We start from the raw sequence: 20655 nt of genomic DNA on the forward strand, positions 1-20655 counted from the left end.
AGTGCGTCGCCTCTTAAAGGCGTTAAGCCCAATGTCCAACCCGAAACCATTTTATTTTCCTTTCCAAAGTGCCCCCCCCGCCCCCCGAGGGCTCTTCCCCAGCGCTCCCGGCCCCGGGGCCGGGGTAGGAAACTCCCCTCGGGGGGAGCGACTCCCAAACCTCGAGGCCCACGTTCGGTGCCTCAGCTTACAGCATCACTTGGAGGCACCCGAACATCCACCTCTGCGCGTTTTTCAACTGAGGAGGTTGTAAATTCCCTGTTCGATGCAGCTCCCAGCCCAGTTGCGGCTATGGGATGGGTTTTCCGGAGTACCGGTGGTCTGCAAGTCCTTTGGGAGCTGCTGCACGGAGTAACTCCGCTCCTCGGTGGCACCGGGAGCGCTGCCGAGCATCATGTCTGTCCAGAAACACCGAGGAAACAAGCAGACTCGGAAGTGGATCTTTTTAGCCTACTTTTTATTTTTTTGAAAACATTCTTTTAAGAAAAAGAAAGAGGATGGTGACAAATACCTTAGTGACACAAAGATCTTTTTTGCATTATACACAATGAGGAGAAAATGAAGCTCGCTGACTTCCTTTCCCACCGCAGACAGAAGAAGGGTAAATAGGAGCAGTTTTCTGTCCGAGACCCTCTGCCTTTAGCACCTGAACTGTTTTTTTTGTCCTTAGGAAGAAATCAAACCGGAAAGCATCCTCCTCACGAGCTTCCCGCAGTGAGCGCTGCCGACACAAGAAAGTATGTACGTTCCTGGTTACAAATCTGCTCGTGTAGTTTTCAAATAAAAACCTTTTCTTAGGAAAAAACCAAAACAGCCATACAGCTACCTACTTATATATTTATGTTCTTACATTTGCGCCTCGCCGCTTCTCTCCCCGCTCTCTTTTCGTGCTCATCCCTTTTCCACAGGCCCCCTCTGCCCACTCGAGACCAGCTCTGAAATCCACACTGTGCACGTGGGCAGGGGATGTCCTGAGCAGGATTGGACCTCCGTGTCTTCCCAGCTTTCCTAAGGAGTAGGACCAAACAGGTACCATGGGGCAAGAACACCCCAACTCCAGTCCACGGCAACGCAGGGACCTGCCTGCAGCTGGTTGTTTAATTTGATGCCCCATAACCTGGACCATGGGCCCTCCTGCCCACCGCAGCTTTCAGTTCTGCAAGCACCGTTTGATTAAACTGTTTTGCAGAGGCTGCACCCAGGGCTGGCTGGCAGTACAGGCTGCCTACAGCCCAGGCAGGTGCTAAAACATTGCATTTGCTGCTTAAATTAAAAATACAAACCAGGGCCTGGAGGGGTTTTCTGCACTTTACCCTTCAGCTGCGATGTCGCACGTAATTTGGAGCGTGGTTGCAGATCGGCGCTGCTGGGCAGGATACTGATGACTTTTCAAAGTTGCAGCAATAGCCATTACCGAAACAGAGTTTTTCCATTTTCCTACTTTTTAAATGTCAGTAGCATGAAGCAATTTCTTCAAATTCTGATATGTTTTGGAATATCAATTAAAAAAAAAAAAAACACCTAAAGCTTCCCTCCCCCCGTCAGGGCAGCCGTTACTCTGGTTTGCAGCAGGGAGCTCCAGGCAGAGTGGCTCCACGACATGCACCATGGAGGGAAGGGATAAACGGGGGCAGGGGGGTCCGTGAATTTGGCCGAGCCTGAACCAAACCCTCCCTCTGAGCACAACCTCGACAAAGGTCACATCAGAAAAAAAAAAAATCCTTTCCTTGTAGCGCTGCTGCTCCCACCCATATCCCCCCTGTCTGTCCATCACAGCTCCCAGCGCAGCGGTGCCTGGGGGTGGTGTCCTGAGGGGGGGAGCAGCAGGTACCAGAGCTGGGGGGGGTCCCTTTTCTGGGCAGGGGAGGGAAGGACAAAGCGCAGGAGCTCTATCTCCTGAGCAAATGAGTCTGCTCTGTGCCTCTGCCTCCCCATCTGGAAAACGGGAGAAGGGAGGACACTTCTGAATCGCAGTTTCAGACCTGCTGCTGCAAAGTTACTATTAAAATTATTGCTACTTCACCCTTTCCTGCAGAGGTGACCCGCACAGCCTTCGTGACAACTCCATTTCTTAGACTAAATGCACAAAGGAGAGGCACTGGGGACCCATTCGGCTCCCTGCCTCGAGGCTTTTTTCATCACAGGCACTTGATTATTTTTACTTATGTGGGCTTAAGAAACCGCACAGCACAGCATATACCAAGGGCAACGGTAAATAACGGAGCAGCAGGAGCTGCCAGCTCTGACGGACCGGCTGGGCTGGAAAGGAGCCCTTGAAAACCCACAGTGGGCACGGGGCTGCCCGCTCGGCCCCGTCCCAGCTGGAACCCGACACGACGCAGGGCTCCGTAACAGCAAACACAAAGCAGAGCAAAGCCCTTATCGCCATCGGGATGGGGCGACGCGTGCGCTGGAGAGGGGTGTGCAACCAAACCAGGCTTTAACTGGAAAGGTTTTTTGGGGTGACTGGCATTGCTGCCATGTACAGCTGGCCCTGGTGCATGCCGTGGCTACGCTGCCCTTCGGAGAGGTCTCGGGGACAGGCAGGGGACACTTTGGACCAAGGGATGGGCTGGCACTCAACAGAGAAGCCCCCAAGCAGACGTCCCTTTTTCCAGCTCTCCTCTGCAGCAGGAAAGCTTCTGTGTCCCAGAGCCAATCCACTGGTCATGCCGAACAACTGCCGCCTGTTCTGAGCTCCCGAGGGACCCGCTCCACCACCGCAGCGGCTGGATCCCCGCTGGCTTCAGACGCGGTCCCCTCTCGCCCTGCCAACTACCCTGAACATTTCACCCCAAAGAGAATGACGCCATCAGCTTGGTATGTCTGCTCTGGAGTCTTCTACTGAGCACATGAGAAGACCTCATCTATGTCTCTGTTGTCTTTGGTGCAGAGCCAAGGGGCTCGAGCCATCTGCATCCACGCAGTCTGCAGGGACGGTGCTGGAGCCTGAACCAGTCCCATCCCACTGGGGCAGTGGGCTCGTGGCCGGAGCACATGTGCCAGCCTGGAGGCAAAGAGAAAACCAGGAGACTGCGGAGTGCAGCGGGTGCCAGGGCTGAGGGAACCCCTGTTGTACAAGAGCTACGTCCAGGTGACATTGGTGACTGGTTGGGAGAGACCTGGAGCAGCTGTAGGATCTAAGGCCTGTGGACGAGAAGGGGTCTGTGTAGAGTTGCTTGGGCAGCTGCCTTTCATGCACCTGCAACAGACGCATTTCTCCCATTATCCTGGTCCAAGAAGATGCCGTGATCTGCTCCTTGGGCACAAAACCACTGAACATTGCTCAGCACCTTCCTCTCATGTCGCTCCAGTCCCCATCCATGCCAAACAGGAACAGAAATGCTACCAAGAGCCAAGCAGTGGAAAGGGGAGATCCATACCAAGAACAAGCCAACACAACCCTCTGGAAATATTCAGCTGCTTTTCCATATTTCAGGGCTCCAAGACACACAGCAGAACTGGGTCTATGACCCTGGTGCTCCACAGGCATCCCCCTTCTCCCTCCCAGCCTGCGCCCTGGCACTAACAGGCACAGAAGAGGCTCTGCAGCTCCCAGCTACTGCAGCAAGCACATCCTCAGAACCAGCCACCAAACCTCTTCCCTTCAAACAACAGCTGAAAGGTTCCTACAACAACCCAGAGCGTTTGATGACCCAACTCTGCAAGACCAGCCTTTGCACGCCAAACCGCTTCCTCTGGGTGAGCCTTGGAGTGACCAAAACCACTCTTAAAGATAAAACCATCAATTCCTGTGTCTCCAGTTCCCTCTGTGCTCCCATCCCAACAGCTCTCGAGCTCTCTGGAGAAACTTGGAAAAACTCTTTGGCCTCCAATTTCCCCGCCCCAAGGTGGTAATGCTGACGGCTGGTCAGTGAGAGAAAATCCCAGTAGAAGAGTCATGTACTGGGGGAAAAACTTCTCCGGGGTCTTTTAGAGGAGCCCTGTGAACCCAGAGGGTAGCAGGGCCACCTCGCTGATGGGTCATGGGCACGTGTGGCTGGGGAGAAACAAAAGGTCAATAAAAACAGCTGCTGCTTTAAAAGCAGGAGGAGAAGGCAGAACCATGAGCCTGTGGGCTACGAGACAGAAAAGCACGACCCATGAAAGTGCCAAGGCTGACCCAAGAGCGGAGCACTGCAGAGCGGGAGCTGGTTTTCTCGAGAGCAGGATGTTTCTCCAAACCATATTTCGAAGAGCCCTCATCACCCTGCTCCGCTGGGCACTTTGGGGGGAAACCCAACAAAGCAGACACGGCACGAGCCCGTCCCTTTGGGGCTTGGGAGGAACAACCACCTGGGAGAGGGGAGGACCGAGGAGCCGGCTGGAAAGCCTGGAAGGACAGTGAGTTTGGGTTTGGGCATCTCTATGGATTAGCCCGGGCTATGGCTGCTCCTTTTTTTGGCAGAGAACCTTTTGGCTAATGAACAACAACCAGCTGCTCCTCCCTCGCCCTGGTCTCCCTTCACTCCAAAGTGCAAGGTCAGGAAGGAGCCGGGCTGGGAATCATCCCGAGGCCTCGCTCCTGCCTCCGAGAGCATCGCTGGGGCAGGACAGGGCCACGGGGGCATCTGCACGTGCAGGACTTCAGCGCAACCACCAAAAGTTCATCACACAGACCCTGTTCTCCAGTCAATTTTGAAACCCTAGCTGTATTAAAGAAGTCTTTGATATTAATATTATTTATTATAATAAAGAACAGTCAAGCAGCGTGAAAAAAATATATCTTAGCTACATTACCTTAAATTGCCAAAAATATACACATTTTTCTCTTTTATTTAATAAAAAAAACCCAAATCAAAACAAAAAAGACACATGCAACATACTAAATGAGACATTAGCATGAAAACGGGTAAAGAAACGTACCCCAGTGCAACTGAAACACAGATAATCTTTAGCTTTTATTTTTTTTCTTCCCCCTGCTCTCCCTCTTTTTCACAGAGATACAAACGTTTTCGTGTCGACCTTCCAGCAGTGCCCCCTCCTTCTGCCCTCAACGTGCCAAAGGGACCTTTGGCTCTGGGACAGGTTGAGGCCATCGGATAAGGAGCCCACTTCAAAGAGGGGTTGAAGTGGGTGCCTTTGGAAGATGGCAGAGAAAATGTTTAAGTGCTCTATGTCTCTTCCCCCTCCTCATCCTCTCCAGCCTCATCCCTCCCTGCTCCAGCAGAGCCCCGGGGAGCAGAGGGGCTTCGGGCTCCAGCTCCTGCCACCACCAAGAATCATGGCACGGCCAGCACAGAGCAGGGGCACACAGGGACGCAGCGTGGCTCAGCATCCCCTGCTTCTAACAGCCATCCTGCCTACAAAATCCCTGGAATTCAGTCCTTCATTTCCAACCTTTTCTGCACGGGCTCCCAAATGTTTTCCCAGTAGCGCTGCGGAGCCCCGTACAGCATGTCCCAGCCTCTGGACTGCAAACTCCCTGTTAGGTACCTCTCACCGACCCCCTCCGAGATTTTTTCTGTTGCTGCTCACAGATTTGGGCATCAAACCGCTGATCTGAACGTGGATTTTTGTCTGCCCTGGCACACAAAGCCTGTGTACCACAACTCACTACATGAGGGACAGATGCTAACCAGCACCTTCCCTCCTTCCCATCCCCTCTCTTCCCAGTACTGGCATGTTTCTAATCCCAGGGTGTGAAATGTGGTCAAGTTTTGGAAGAGCTGGACCAGGTCTGGCACGATGTCAGGCCCTCGTGGTCACAGACTGGCTGCACACGGTCGGCACGACAGCAGAACAGGTGGCAACGCAGATTTGGGACCTCAGAGTGAAAAAAAAATTAAAAAAAAAAAAAAAATCAAACCCCAGACAAACACAACTGGGCAAAGAGCTGGCAGAGACCACGTTGGCACATTAAACAGCTGCGGCTTTACCCCTAACGCTTCTCTCCACCCCCTTGCTGACCCAAACCAGCGCTAAGGAACGTCTGTTCCCAAATGCCAAGGACCTGTTGCGTTGCCAAAGGTTGGCAGGTTCAGCCTTGGCACACGCAGCCGCCCCACGCACCAACAGGGCACTTTCAGCCCCAAAACAGCCATTCTGTGTGCTGCTTTCCAGCCCCACACTCCTCCCACGCGGAGGGGGACGGGGTTCCGCACCAAGCGGAGGGTTTGGGAGGGAGAAGGGGGGAAAAAAAAAGAGAAATTAAAAAAAAAAAGTGCAAGCACACAATTGTGCCAAAGCCATCTCGGGGACAGGGAGCCAAAATTAGAGTCAAACCATTTGCAGCTGAAGCTCGTTCAGGTTTGGGAAGCAGCGGGCGGATGGCTGGAAGGTGGCACAGCTCAGCCGTGACGTGCCCGGGGGTGGATGGGCACAGGGATGTGCCACCCAGAGCCACGGCTCAGGGCTCCTCTCTGGTTCTGTGCTGCAGACAAGGAAGGGAGACTTTTTTTTTTTTTCCTGCTTTTCCACTTTTAGCTGCCATCTCCATCTTTCCAATAGCTTCTTAACCTTGTTAAAACATTAGCTTTTCTTTATAAAAAAAAAATTATATATATATAATATATATATATATGTTTCTGAGCAGACAGCAGTGTTCTGCCCAGTTCACAGAACTGGAGGCTGACATCAGAAAGGTATTTTCTCTCCTTTTAGCCTTATTCAACCATGTGGCGACAATCTTCCAAACAAACAAACAACAACAAAAAAGAAGAAAATAAAATAAAATAAAAAGACATTTAGCAGATGAGTTTTGCCTACAACAAGCTTTTCTAGTACAGCACACACCCACTGCTGACAAATTTGAATAGTGCAAACTAGTTAGAGGCAGTGGGAATGTGCTGAAAAATATCCATTAAGGTCCAACTTTTTTTTTTTTTTAAGACCCTCAGAGTTTCTATTAGCTGGAGTCTTCCCGCCTGCCCCCAGGAGCTCTGGATTTAACCAGGGGATGAGGAAAAGAAGGGGAATTTGTACGTTTGACGTAGATGTTCCCCTTCCCCCAGAGCTGCCCCACCTGTCCTTCAATCAATCCATCGCGTCCACGCTCAGAAGGAGCCGATTCCTCTGCTGAGGTTCCAGGCTGCAAGACGGAGTTAAGGTCAAAAGGTGGAGAACAAGGAAGGGTCCGGTGTCCCAGCTCAGGAGACTGGTAACTGTCCCATTGCTTGGAGATCCCTTTTCTCAAGTGCCCGAGACCAGTGGAAGAACGTGGGTTTTGCCAGACTGGAGTGATTTGCGGCGGGTAAGAAAGAACAGGTACCAGGTTTGGGACTCTCTTTCCCACACACGTTTCTCTCTCCCAGCTTAGGCCTGGGAAACAACCATCAGGTTCAGACGTCCCTCCTGAGGTTGGCTACGACCGGGGTAATACTGGCTACAGCCCCTTTTTGCAAGCCGAAATTTTAGCCTTTGGGAATCTTGGAAGGAAAGAGTGAGAGGCAGCACGAGGAGCAGGAGTGTGCTTTTCACGTGAGAAGTACGGCACTGAACGGACAGCAGCAGGCAGAGCAGACGTGGTGATGTCCTTTGAAGAAGTAGTGGCTTTCACCTCCTCCCCAAGCACCAGTCCTCACCCATCGCTCCACCCTTTCCACACTGGGTTTGGATCCAGCTGAGCTGTTGAGGCTTCGTATGGTGGCTATAGCGAGAAGAGCATCCCAAGAGCCCAGCAGATGAAAAGCAGGTGAGAAATCTCAGCTACAGGACTTCATCTTAACCTCCCCATCTGGGCAAAGCAGACCACGCAGGCACTGTGCCACCACGTCCCCAGCCATGTCCCATCCAGCGCTGCCTTTGCGGGTGGCACCGGATTCTTCTGCACTGTGCAGGAAGGAGCCCTCAGCAGAGGGGCCTCCCTCCACCAAGGTCTTGGCCAAGGATGCTCGGTGGTCTCTAGTGCCTCGGGGGGCTGCACACACGTGAACACACACTTGCACTCCCGGCGGGGAGGAGGCTGATGGGCACCTGGTGTTAACTCCCTCCTCCGCTCTGCGTGGAAACGCAGCTTCGCTTTGAGCACGCGTGGCACGGACCAGGGGGGCAGCAGCCCCCCACCTTCGCTCCTCCCGATACCAGGGCTTGGTCAGAGACGTTCTGTCTTCCAGAGCACCTCTTGGCATTGCCCAGCGGCAGGAAATGCTTCTTGGAAGCCTTGTGCTCATTGCTCTAACAGTATCAAAGTTGACTGTGGAAAGCCACATTCCCCTGGCTGAGAGGAGTTGGCTGCTGGTTTGTTCGGGGTGAGGGGGGAGCTTAGCCCTTGTCCTGGGTAAGAGGAGCTCCCTTTTCATTCATGCTCTTTAAAAAAAAAAAAAAAAACAACAAACAGAAAAAGAGACGCAGAGGAGACAGGTATCAGTACTGGACGGGCAGCAAGAGGAGGGGGCAGAAGCAGAGAGCCCTGCGGTGCTGCGGACCTGGCCCTGCTCACTGCAGCCTCTCAGGCTCCTCCGAGATCAACGGAGACACGGGAGCCCCAGGTCTCCCTTCTGCCCAGTTCAGGCTGAACTGGCCCCTCCACCCTGGCCTTTGGCTCCTAAGTGTTTCCAACCAGGGATGGACCTTCTGGGTACAGGTATAGGCCAGGGGAGGGACAGAGGACAGATCACACCATCAGTCCCTGGACACTGGTGTTCCAGTACGAGGCTGCTTTACAGAGAGGCTGTAAACCTCTTCAAACCTCTCCTCTTGGGTGCAAGACTCCTTCTAAACCCTGGGTTCCAACATGCAGTCACCTTCGTATTTCCTCACGGGCCCCAACAAGGGCTGGCACTGCCAGGGGCACACTGACCCATCCACGTCCTAGGGTTAGCAGAGACAAATCTACAGCCTGTCTCTGCAGCAGGTCTGGCGTGCATCTGCACACAGATGTGGAAGGGCACCTTGGGAGCCTCCGTGCCTACCCACGACCCCGTCTGGGCCCTACAAAGTCCTTGGAGGTAGGATCAGGACACGACACTGGCTAGTCAGGGATGCAGCAAAGCCAGTGGTGCCTCCTGGCTCTGCTGCCTACGCGGTGCCCTCGCTCCCCCACGTTAACCGTGGCGCAGACTGTCTCTCCCCGGGTCTGTACAGCGCCTAGCACGAGCTCAGCGGGGTTAGGGTAGTGCTAGCAGCATACGCACCGTTCCTTTCGGGGTGTTGCCATCAGCCTGCAGGTTGAGAAAGGGGTTAGTCTGTGCTGTAAGGACGGGTGGGATGCCTGTCCCCGAGGCCAGGAGGTTGTTCCCAGGAGCACTGAGCGGTGGGGTGGCCTGGGGAGCCAGGAGGGCATTGCTAGGGTTGAGCTGCTGGGGGGAGAGGGATGCCATGAGAGAGCTGCTGCTGGGGGGCGGCTGGGGGGCCGAGGTCATCAGGGCGCTGGTGCTGGAGTGCAGGGGGGCGGAGGTGGCTGCCAGGAGGCTGCTCATGGACAGCTGGGACGAGCTCGTCATCTGCAGCCGCTGCAGCTCCCTCTTCTGCTGGATTTGCTGCATCATCTGGAACACCAGGGCCTGCTGCTCCTGCACGGAAGGGTGAGGAAGAGAAGTCAAAGGAGTGGACAAAGGGCTCAGGAAAAGGTGACACTTAACACAAAGGAGCCAGGAGGCATGTGGGCACACTCCATCCCAGGCAATGCTACTGGGGACAGGGAGAAAGTCCCTTTGATCACGTCTGCATGGGGAGAGGGGAGGAGCAGTCTGGCTTGTGTTCATTAACAGCCTGTGCTTGTGACCTTTGCCACCCCGTTGTTTCCCGAAGCACAGGATTAGCTCACCCTCCCCGAGACACCTGCAGGCACACATACCTCCTCAGCTTTCCAATCAATCCAGCCATGGATTTAAAGTCTGTGGCATTTGCTGCCCTGAATTTCTAGATCAGCTGCTAATTCCCTTCCCCAATCCGTCCCGCTTTGCAGCTCAGGGTCAGTGTAGGTGACCCGGACCCAGGAGGGGACGAGGGCCATGGCTCACCTGCACCCAGAGGGATGCCCTCGAATCCAACCCAACTGCGGAAATCACTATAGCAACCATCGACCAATGCGGCAGGCTGAGAGCTGACATTGTTCCCCTACCCACAGGGATGCAGCTGATGACACGGTGACATCAGCTGCTGTAAAGAGAAGCCCTTTGAAATTTGTTTTTCCCGGATTATAAATAGCCTGACCCAGAAATCTACCCAAAGCAACGGGCCAAGTTCATGGGAGATATAAAGGAGCACAGCTTCATTGACGGGAACTGTCAGCGCTCCGTGCAACTCCACCGCAGGGGAGGGACACCACGGAGGTTTCTGCAGGGCGAGTGAATGCGGTTCTTACACACTCAGGGGCTTGTTTACCATCTACCCATGCAGTCATCCCCACAACAGCCTGGGATGGGGCTGCTGTTTTACCCAAGAGGATGCAGGCAGAGAGCCAAGATCCTCAGAACAGCTGCCTGGTCCTTTTACTGACCCTGAAGTCCTCAGGCACCTACACAATCCCCCTGGCATCTCCAGCTCTCCATGTCCATGTGCCCAGACACGGCTCGTCTGCCTCAAGACTAAGCAATTTGGTGCTTAATCTTTTTCTAAACTCAAGTAGTATCCTCAAGCGAGTTCCTCTTCTCCTGTGGGCCTCAGCACATCTGCAAACCCAGACTAGTGTGCTCGTGGCAGCGGGAGCAGACATGATTTGCATTCAGAGATGGCTGGAGGAGGTAACTGCACTCCTAATTTTACGGTGGCTTAGCGTTACCATGTTCTCACACCCTCAGGATGCGGGAAATCCAGATTAAATTTTTTCCTTTGTATGGAAAAAGTTCAAATCCTCATCTCCTCCCTCCAGGAGGTGCCGCACCTTCCTGCCTAAAGCTTTTCTCCTCCCTCCACCCACAGCAGCCCAGGAAAAGGCGCATGACTCTGCAGCCCTGTGGGCAGGGGATTCACGTGAAGGAGGAAGCCCGAAGTTTTGCTCTCTGCTCTGAGGTTTTCCCATTAAACAGCTCATCAGATAAAAGGCGCCAGCAGGCACGCTTACCGGATTAAGCGGCTGGGAAGTCAGGAGCTGCTGAAGCTGCTGGAGCTGTTGTTCGTGTTGGTGCAAGACGTGCCGCTGCTGCTCCGTCAGGGGACTCAGGCTGGGCACGCTGCAAGGGGAGCAGGGCAGGGAATGTCAGTGCAGCCCGTCTTGGTCCTGCACGCACAGGGCGTCCCTCCCTCCCTCCCTCTCGGTGCTAAGCTTCTGCTGGAGAGGGCAGGGCTGTCCCCCCGAGCTCCCCGTCCTCACCTGCTCAGGCTGGTGGAGAGCTGCAAGGTCGGAGGCCCGCTCGCCTGCGTCAGCGCGCTCGGAGGCTGGGCGGCCTGAGCTCCGTTCAGATTCCCCAGGATCCCGTTGATGGGCATCTGCTGGCCTCCTGCCAGGGTCCCCATCAGGCCGTCCACCATGGGCACCGTGGAGAGGCTGTGGCTGGCAGTGGTGCCTCCCCCCAGCCCGCTGCCTGCCACCCTGGCCAGGCCATTCACCTGCTGCACCCCGGGCAGGGGTAGCGAGGCAGGACTCTGCTGCAGCATGGGCAGGGGCGGAGGAGTGCTGTGGAAGGACAGGGAAGAGCTGCTCCTGCTGGGGCAACCTGAATGAGGGTCCTGGGGGAGAAACGGACATAAGAGCATCGGACTGGGGCAGCTTTGTGAAAGGTCAGCTCAGCTCCGGGGGTGCTTTGGGCAGGAGCTGGAGGTGGGAAGGGGGGCTGTGAGTGCAGGTGTGTGCTCAGAGGGGTCCCAGAACTCAGACATGCTTGGCTGGATCTCTAGAAGCGCGGCCGGAATAACCTAGAAGCATTCTCACCTCATGCTCCCGGTCTCAGCTACTTTACTCAGACCCTCAGCACTGAGATGAACTAAGAACGGGCACTCCAGAGAAAGAAACCTGATTTCTGAGCCTGGACCACCAGCTTTACGAGCTGGATACCAAGTCAGAGTACTGGGACTGCACTGCTCTGCTCCCTCCCCGAGGCCCTCCCCCGGCTGGCTGGCGGATGCGGTGGCCAGTGTACCTCAGAGGAAGTGGAGAGCGAGTTCTCGATCCCAAAGCTGTTCTTGCATGGGGGGCTCTTGCTGATGCTCAGGGAATCGTTGTTGCAGACTGTACGGAGGAAAGAAGTGAGGATGCAGAGTCAGGGGTGGAGCCTGACGTTGCCACAGCAATAGCAAGGGACAGAGCATACTGCCAGTGGCTATGGAGAGATAAATGGGTCAGATCCTCCCCACTGTGACCCCTTCCTGCCCATCCCAGGCCACCGCGACAAAAGGGCACAGGGTGATGCTTCCCACCGGTCCCCTCACCGTTGGGAGGCAGGATGTACTGGGCCTGGCTGCCTGGGCCGTTGCTGCTGGTCACCACGGGGAAAGGGACGGAGAGCTGGACGTTGAGGAGCTGCAAACGCTCCTTCTTGGCCGTCAGTGTCATGATCTGCTCCTGGAGCCGCTGGTTCTCCTTCTGCAGCGAGTGCAGGGCTTTGAGCATTTCTACAACTGCAGGGAACAGAAGGGGGGAAGGGAGACGGGGTCAGGGGAGAGAATGGGGGAAGAAGAATGGAAGAAGGAGGAGAAGGGGATCCACAGGAGGTACCACGTTTAGACCATACTGGCCCCAGATCACAGGCCCACTGCCAGCTACTCCCCCATGGCACAGACTAGTGCTTTGTCCCCCACCTGGCTCCTTTGCCTGTGGGCAAAACCCCAGCTGGCTCCCACACAAACATGCACAAGGACCTTTCCTCCCACAGCCCATGCTCTGAGTGACTCACTGTTTACGCCGGCTTCTCCGTTGCCCTGCTTCTCCAGGAGCTGCTCGATGTTTGGGGTGGCCTGGGGAACATTCTCCAGCTGCCCGCTGCTGCTACAGGACACTGTCTGGTCGAAGAGGGTCGGCAGGCTGCTGATGGGGGACCTGGGGAAGGGTCGGGGAGATGTCAGAGATGCTTCACTAGTCTGCATCCACCCTCCTCTGCTCCCTTCTCCCCACATCTCCTCTGCCTCACGCTGGGAACGGCTGCATCCCTCCCAGCCTCAGCCTCCTCCGCTCCTGGAGAGCCCTCCATCCCCCTTAGCTCCGGCTCGTGCTAGAAAAGCAAACCTGCCCCCTCCCCTCTCATCCCACCCCACTCCCAGCCCCAAGGAGCAGGGAAGGCGCTGCCTCTACTTCCCCAATCCCTCCTTCCCTCTCCCTGCTGTGTCATCCCACTGCTTCCCGGGGTTCCGAGGCAGCCCCGCGCCTGAAGGACACTCACATGGAAGAGAGACTCTCCTGGGGCGACGTCCCTCGGCACCCAAAACTGCAGTCCTCCAGGTCAGGCTCTGCGTGGGGAGGGGGACAGAGAGGCACAGTGTTCATAGGCGCCCACCTCCCGCGGGTGCCCGGGTTTGTCACCCGGGGGCGGCGACCACCGATCCCCGCTAGACGGGAGCGAGGGGCCCCGCTGGACGGGAGCCCCGGCCCCCGCTAGATGGGAGCACCGAGCAGCGCACGGCCCCGCCGCCGCGTACCGGGCCCGCATGCGCCTCCGCCCGCCGAGGGAGGGGCCGCGTGTCGCGCCGTGTCACCCGGTGTCGCTCCGGGAAGGGGAGGGGGGGAGGCGGGCGGTGTCACCCTGCGAAGGTCATCGGTGCCATCCCCTTCCCCCGGGCAGGGGCCGAACCGGCCGCGCGGTGCCTGCGCCGGGGGGGGGGGGGGACGACGAAGCCGCACGGGGATGGGCAGAAAGCGGCTTTTCTTTGAGCTGTAAAGCTGCGGGGGACGGGGGGCGTGGGTGTGTGTGGGGGGAGAGACACTGGCTTTGCTGAGCCTGCAAGGATGAATCACCCCTGTGCAAAGCTCCCCTAAGTGCTACTGCAGCCTTCTTGCCTGCAGGATCCATTTCTGAAACTCATCTGGAGTCCTCCAAAGTTTCCAGATGCTCAGCTTCTTTCTAAAGAGCTTAAGTGCGTGCTTCGGTGTCCAAAAGCTACCCCCATAGCCATCCCTCTGTCCCAGGGAGCTGGGACACTGCGGCGCTGGGGACAGGGCTGCTGTGCGTGCACCATATCGCCCATCCAAAGAGTAATCAAGAAGTGAAGTATATTTATCTGCCATTTGCTTTCCATCCCCAGAGCCTGCCAGCCCATAAACACACGTTCCCCTCGCCCTGGGATGTGTCAGATGTTGTGACTACAGCTTGCACCAGCTGGCTGACTTGCCCCTCCTCTTCTTCACACAATAAGAGACATTTCTTATGTGCAAGAATCCGGGAAGTCTCCTGCAGGGAACACTGTGATTTACAGTGTAATGCCCTGAGCAGGGCATTAGTTATTGGCAGTATTTTCTACTGCTGAGAACAAGCAAACGCAGCTGTTGTTCAGCAGCTCCTACAGACAGGTATGAGTGGGATCCTCACTCCTTCATCCCCGTGGGAACATCTTCCTGGCCATCAATTGTAACCGGTCTGCCCTTCTGGGGACAAGCCGCTGCTTTCTGGAGTTGCCAGTCAACAGTGGTCTCCCAGTACAAGACAGCATGTGGAGATAAGTCTTGGTTTCAGGGACACCACAAGACATGAAACCTTCCTAAATTCTCCAACTGGGATCAGCTACCAGAAGGCTGGGAACAGCCGGACTACAGCAGTGCTTCCCAGTATTGTTCCCATCCAAGGGCCACCTAAACCCTTTGAGAAATATCCACAGCCCAGCGTGTGCAGCTCTGCTGCAGTGGTTTTAACTTGCAACCAAATAAACATTCAGCCAAGCTTTGACCGCCTGCTCGTTACCAGCACGTTCTCTGCTTGCAGCCCAGGGCAGCTGCACACATCTACACGATTCTGGTTTTCTGAAACAGTACCAGGCTCCATATTCTATTATCTTCTGGCCAACACCACCCTCTTGTCTACAGAACAGGGAGATGACTGAGTTATCACACAGAGACAGCACTTTCCAAGGCAGCAAGTATGAAAAAGAGGCATGAAGACAACTAGAGAAGATAAATACATTTGGCCTGTCATCATAATGAGGCAGGATCCAGGACAAGCCGTGGGAGGAAGAACTAGACAGTAGCTAAGGGAGTGGGAAGATAAGAATCAGACTTTTTGTACTGCCAAAGGCACCCTGGTATCAACCTGCATCAGTGATCACAGTTTCTCATCTGTAAGACGGGGTAACACCATTTTTCCCTAGATCACATTAAAATTGCGAAGAGCTTAAATATTACTACAATGAAGGCCATGTCTCTACGGGATCTGTCTACACAGACACTCTCAGGAAAGGTAATCTGAATTAAAGACAAAGCAGGATTACTTGAAACTTCTCAACCACCCTGTTAACGATTTGGGATTAATGCAGTCACCACACTTTTAAGTGAAAATGGCCCTACACAGGAGGTTTAATGCTGTTAGTTAATCCTCCCGGAGGGGGGAAGAAAAAAAAAGTGAATTTGGCTTAACACCCTCGAGGCCACTAGTTCCAGCCAGAGCAGATAGTGATGGACAAACCTTAAACGTGACAAAAACCAGGAGCTGTTCTGAAGGCTGCCTGCAACTGGAAAAAAAACACGTCCTGAAGCTTCTAAGATCTCAGTCAAACAAAAAGAGCAATCTTGGAAATGGAAACTAAGGATCAGGCTTCTGCGAGCACTTTGTAGGCTGGGTTTTGCCTACATGATTCATTCATTAGTAGCCGCAGGGCTGGAACAGAACCCAGCCTGCGGAGGCTCCGTGTTGTGCCTGAACCACAGGGCTATTCCTGACAGTTGACTCGCTTCCTTCCCCTGTCAGCACCTTGCCAAAATAACAGCAGAGGGCAAGCGGCAGTGGGTCATCTCTCTTCTCGATCGCCCTGAGGCAAGAACAACTTTTGAACCATCCCATTCTTGCCCCAGTTCCAGGTGACTGAATCGCTCCTGACTCACAGCTCCCGTGCCACGGCCACGGCTCCCGCTGGCTCAGCTCCGCGGGTACCTTCCCGTGGCGCTCACGCGGATGGAAGCTGGCAGCGGGGGTGTTAGGGACAAAATGCTGCCAGTGACACACAGAGAGACAGACGGGCACCTTCCACGGGGCTGGCCAAGGTCATAAGTAGGCATACGTGGTCACTCATGCTTTACACCCAGGCGTGCCCGCTTGTTAAGGCGAATCAGGGCACACTGGTGTCGGATTATCCGGAGAACTCGGAGCCACCTCTAACGAGGACGGTGTGTTTTAAAGTGCTCGTCACTCAGTGTGACACTGGGCAGAGTTTTACCTCCCAGCATCCAGCATGCTGAGCTGCCAACGTTTCTGGGCTAGGGGAGCACGAGACAGTCGCACCGCTAACTGCAACATCTGAAAATCAGGAGGGTGCTTCTGTTTAACTACTGGTGCAAACCAAAAAAATCAGGCTCACTCTGTTTTGGGGAAAAAAAAAAATAAAAAAAAAAATCTTATGATGCTTCAAGTTTCCTGCTTATTAACCAGGCAAGTTTCCAAGAAAAATGAATTTGCCTTGGTGGGAAAAAATGAGCAGTTGTAAGTAATTCAGTGTTGGCACGTTCGTGTTTGGAAGTCGAAAACAGTGGATTTTGTTGCGTTCATGACAAAGTCAAAGGGGAAGGGCAGAAAGTAACTCAAAACAGGAATGGAAGGTGAAAATTAAGAGCGTTATCTCTCATTTTAAAAGAAACCCAGGAAACAAAACCCCAACAAAAACTTTCAACTTATTTTGAGCAAGCAAAAACTCCCAGTAGTTCTCACTAGGTTTGTACACATTTAGTACGTAAAGAGACATCAAATTTCTGCAGGGAAAGACTTAACGTTCTTGCACTTTTCCAGCACATGTGCAGGGACACACATTATCCAACGGACACACCAGCAGATATGCTTTTGCAGGATTGCAAGCCAGCACTTCATGAAGGCAAACACAAGCACCTCCTGCCCTGGGGAAGAAGCCACTGCCCCTCTCTCCTAGCCCCTGGCTCTCACACGCATGGGATGGGGGCAAGCAGGGAGGGCAGCTGGAGAACTACGGATGCAGTTGTCTCCACTCTTCCAGGGAGACCCCTCTGGAAGTCCAACCTCACATACCTTCTGATTCACGTACCTGCCCGGCTGCTTTCCGACTGATTTAAGAGTGGGTTGATTGATAGCCCAGATGTGAGGGGACTTCCAAAAATATGTGAGGAAGGGAGGCTAAACGTTGAACCTGCCAGTGAGAACACCTACATGGCAAAACAAGGAGGGAAGAGAGAGAGAGAAATTAATTCTTAAAAACGCAAGAGGAAAAGAATATAATTGTTCCATCCCTTCCTGACTCTTGAACCCAGCTTGCTCATGAGAGAGTGTTAAAAATATCTCCTTGGAAGTCTCGCTAGACAGTTGAAATCTTCCCAGCCCCGTCTCAGAGCCAAGAGGTCTGAATAAGCCATGTTAACGCTGGGGCTGTAAAACTAACTCTCCTCTCCCTGTAAAACACCTCTCACAGCGAGCTCCCGACAAAGGACGAGGCTCTGGCTCCTGGCACACGCACAGCCCACCCAGCTGGGACGCACGAGCCCTCCCACCGACTTATCCGTGCTGCAGAGCAAGGCAGGGCTGGTGCTGGTGGCAGGAGGCGACGAGCAGCACGGGACACAGCACATGCCAACAGCCAGACCTCTGCTGCCCGAGCACCGTCCGTGCCCCCCGACAGCCAACGGAGAGCGACGCGTCCTTCTGCGATTCCTCCCACCCCAAACAGGCTGCATGGGCTGTGATGCAGAATCGCCTTCATCTTTCCACCGACTCCAAGGGAAGCTGCAGTTGGCAGCTCTGCTCCAAGCTGAAGGAAGAGCAGCCATTCCCAAGTGGAAAAAGCAACTCCTCTGTGCCCACAAACTGGCTCAGCTCTGTCAGTGACTGCTCTGCCCAACGCTCTCCTCAACTACAGTCCCTCTCCTGGTCCAGATGTTCTTACCTGCGTGGTGGAGACCGAGGAGGAGGAGGCTGGGATGGTGCTAGCAAAGGGAGACCGGTTGAGCTGCGGGAGAGACGACGTACCCTGGTGTGCCAGGAGGCTGGAAGAGAGGGGGGTACTGCACACAGCTCGGAGCACTCCGCCCCCGTGGGAAATAGGGTCCTTGTTACTGGTGTAGATCCCTGCAAGGGGAGGAGACGTGTTAGAGAGCCGCGTTCTCCTCCGATGGCCCGGAGGCAGCTGGTTTGCTGCGGGGCTTTATCTCAGAAAGGGAGGGTGACACCAATGCACCAGACCAAGTGTAACGTGCAATTCAGCATCTCGGGGCCTGGCACGCAGTGAGGGTGGTCACAGCCCACAATCCTTCTACCAAAAGATATCACAATCTTTTCCAGCCTTGCCTCTGCCCCACTCTTGTTTGCTCCCCACACCCCGATACAATCCGAAGGAGAAATGGCAGCATAAAGCGACTCACCGAAGGCACAGGGCAGTGGCAGAAGGGGGTAGTGGGCTCAGAGTCCCGCTCCCCGCGCTGGTCAAGAGGCCACACTCTTGCTGAGCTAACCTGTCCCCTTCCACGATGCCCAGGGACCACCGTGGGGCACGGACAGATAAGCGAGGAAGAAAGGGCAAGGAGACCCGTCTGACTTCCCCTTGGCTCAGGCTGGTGGCAGAGGCAGTGCCCAAAGCCGGGTCCCTCCAAGCTCTGCCAACATCTCTCCGCAAGAGAAGAACAGGAGAGCGAGAGTGGGGCCTGGCAGCCGCCGCCTCTTTGAAACATCCTTTTGTTGTTCCACGGGGGAGGCAAAAAAACCATTGGCCTGAGGTGATGATTATGGAAGTCGCATCAATTCTTGCAGCTCCTCCACTCTCTCAGGCAGCACAGACAAACGGGCCGGGGCTCCCAGGCACCACAGCAAAATTACACCCCCCCCTTGCAATCTGACCTAAATTGGAGCATCTGCAAACAACCCACAATAGACCGATGACAAGTTCTACTGCCAGAACAGTGTCAAACCTCAGCCCCTCCTCTGCCTGCTGCCTTAACCCCTTCCTGCCACGTCCTGCCTGCCCTCATCCCTGCCAGGACAGGGAACAGCTGTAAGCCTCTCAGCAGAGTTCACGGTTTGCCCGTCTCTCAACCCTACGGGGATGTGGTTAAGACCAGGATGAGAGGTTTTCCTTTTAAAAGAGGGGTTAAACTTGAACCACTAAGGAGAGTCTCTCATTTGGGGTCAGATTGTGGTTGTGCCGGTGTGGCCCGTGAATCTCCCTGTCGCTTTGGAAATACAGCTCTGGCTAGCTGAGGCTTTCCAGCACTTCAGCAAAAAAGGGTTTGAAATGTCCCCCAGCAAAAAACTGCAGCCCAGCTCCAACGATAAAGAAGCTGATCTGGAGGAGATTCTGGGATGAAGGCCAAGATGGAAAGGGGGGACCCAGATGTGGATTTTTGTAGCTCCCAGGACTAAATGAAAGGCGCTGGACTCTGTGCTGACAGGTCCGGGCACCAGCCGAATGTGATGGAAAAGACAGCAGGGCTGGGAGGAACCGAGCACACCTGGAGCCCTGAGGGAACATACCTGAACCCAGCAGCGGGGACTCCATGCTGAGGCTGGGCAGATTCCCAGTGTGGCCGAAGGACCGGGAAGAGTTGCCGATGCTGGAGCTAACGAGAGAGCCCCCGGAGAAGGGTGACGAGGAAGTAGACGTGGACCCAGCCAGCTGGGCACCCAAAATCTCTTTGCTTTTGCCCCCTTTTGGCCTGCCAGGCCCGTGCTTGTTCTTCTTGCTACCCTTGTGCTTCTTTTCCTTCAACACTTCTCCATCCTCCATGCCGAGGGACGGCATGCGCTTGTGGCTGCTGCTGCTGCCACCGGCCCCGCTGCTCCCCACTGAAGGGCCGCTGACGGGGTTCGAGGCTTTGTAGTCCACGGGGGAAGCATCACGGCCTCTCTGCTGGCTCACCGCGGAGGTGGAGAAGCGCATGATGGACCCAAAGCCTGAGAAGATCACCTTCTGCTCAAAGATGTCCCCTTTCTGGCCGTCATACAGAGGGGAGCAGTGGGAAGAAGATGAGGAAGAGACAGGCTTCCGGTACTTCTCGTCGTCCTGCTCAAGCTTGGGGAATGTCACAAAGTCCTGGGAGCACTGCAAGCTGCTGCAGGAGGTACCTGGGGAAGCAGAGGGGAAGCAGGTGTAGGAGGGCTTGTAGAGGCAGTAACTCACCCCCCTGCCCCCAGCCCGTTGTTTCGATGCTCTCAGCAAGCATGAGAGGTGTGCACCAGCAGCTTCACCCCACTCCAACACACACGTGTCTGCTCCCCCAGGTCCTGCATCACCACCATCCCTCCAGCCCGACCAGGGTCCCAGGAGATGACACCCGCCAGCCATTATGACAACAGCTCTAAAAGGAACCGAGCGAGGTCTGAGCAGATGGGAGCCCTGCAAGGCTTTGACCCAAAGCTCAGGGGAGCCCAGATATTACGTTTTGGCTCAGGTCTCTCCACTAGTGCTCCTTAAAACACTGCTGCAGACAGTACCACCTACGGAGGAGAGGGCAGGTGCTGCCCATATTGCCTGTGCACAGTATCCGTTCCCTCCTCCCTCCGCTCAGACATCTGGATCTGTTTTCCCTTGCAGTGCAGCAGGCGTGCGCAGGAGGGGAGCTGGAACACTCGTCTCACTCAGTTCTTCCCTCTGTGCACAGAGTCAGGAGCAATAAGACTTTTCCCTTTCTCTTCAAGGGGTTAAAGAAATACCCACCAGCAAAGTTTCACAGCACTACCCGGTGAACGG

General features: G+C 54.9%; 1 protein-coding gene across 1 annotated transcript in view; it reads right to left on the reverse strand.

Annotated features, from left to right (window-relative positions):
* Positions 1 to 8202: 8202 nt before the first annotated feature.
* The window catches only part of MLLT6 (MLLT6, PHD finger containing), a 42565-nt gene continuing 30112 nt past the window's right edge, over positions 8203 to 20655 (reverse strand). Inside the window, exons 10-20 of the mRNA XM_086626494.1 lie at positions 19440 to 20030; positions 17860 to 18041; positions 17008 to 17125; positions 13197 to 13263; positions 12714 to 12856; positions 12250 to 12438; positions 11961 to 12049; positions 11195 to 11550; positions 10946 to 11054; positions 9075 to 9452; positions 8203 to 8247 (exon numbers count right to left, since the gene is read on the reverse strand). Coding sequence (XP_086482620.1) covers positions 8203 to 8247; positions 9075 to 9452; positions 10946 to 11054; positions 11195 to 11550; positions 11961 to 12049; positions 12250 to 12438; positions 12714 to 12856; positions 13197 to 13263; positions 17008 to 17125; positions 17860 to 18041; positions 19440 to 20030 — 2267 coding nt within the window. The remainder of the gene's footprint in view (positions 8248 to 9074; positions 9453 to 10945; positions 11055 to 11194; positions 11551 to 11960; positions 12050 to 12249; positions 12439 to 12713; positions 12857 to 13196; positions 13264 to 17007; positions 17126 to 17859; positions 18042 to 19439; positions 20031 to 20655) is intronic.

The sequence above is a fragment of the Tauraco erythrolophus genome, chromosome 25, assembly GCF_009769465.1.
Source record: "Tauraco erythrolophus isolate bTauEry1 chromosome 25, bTauEry1.pri, whole genome shotgun sequence".
Classification (NCBI taxonomy): Eukaryota; Metazoa; Chordata; class Aves; order Musophagiformes; family Musophagidae; genus Tauraco; species Tauraco erythrolophus.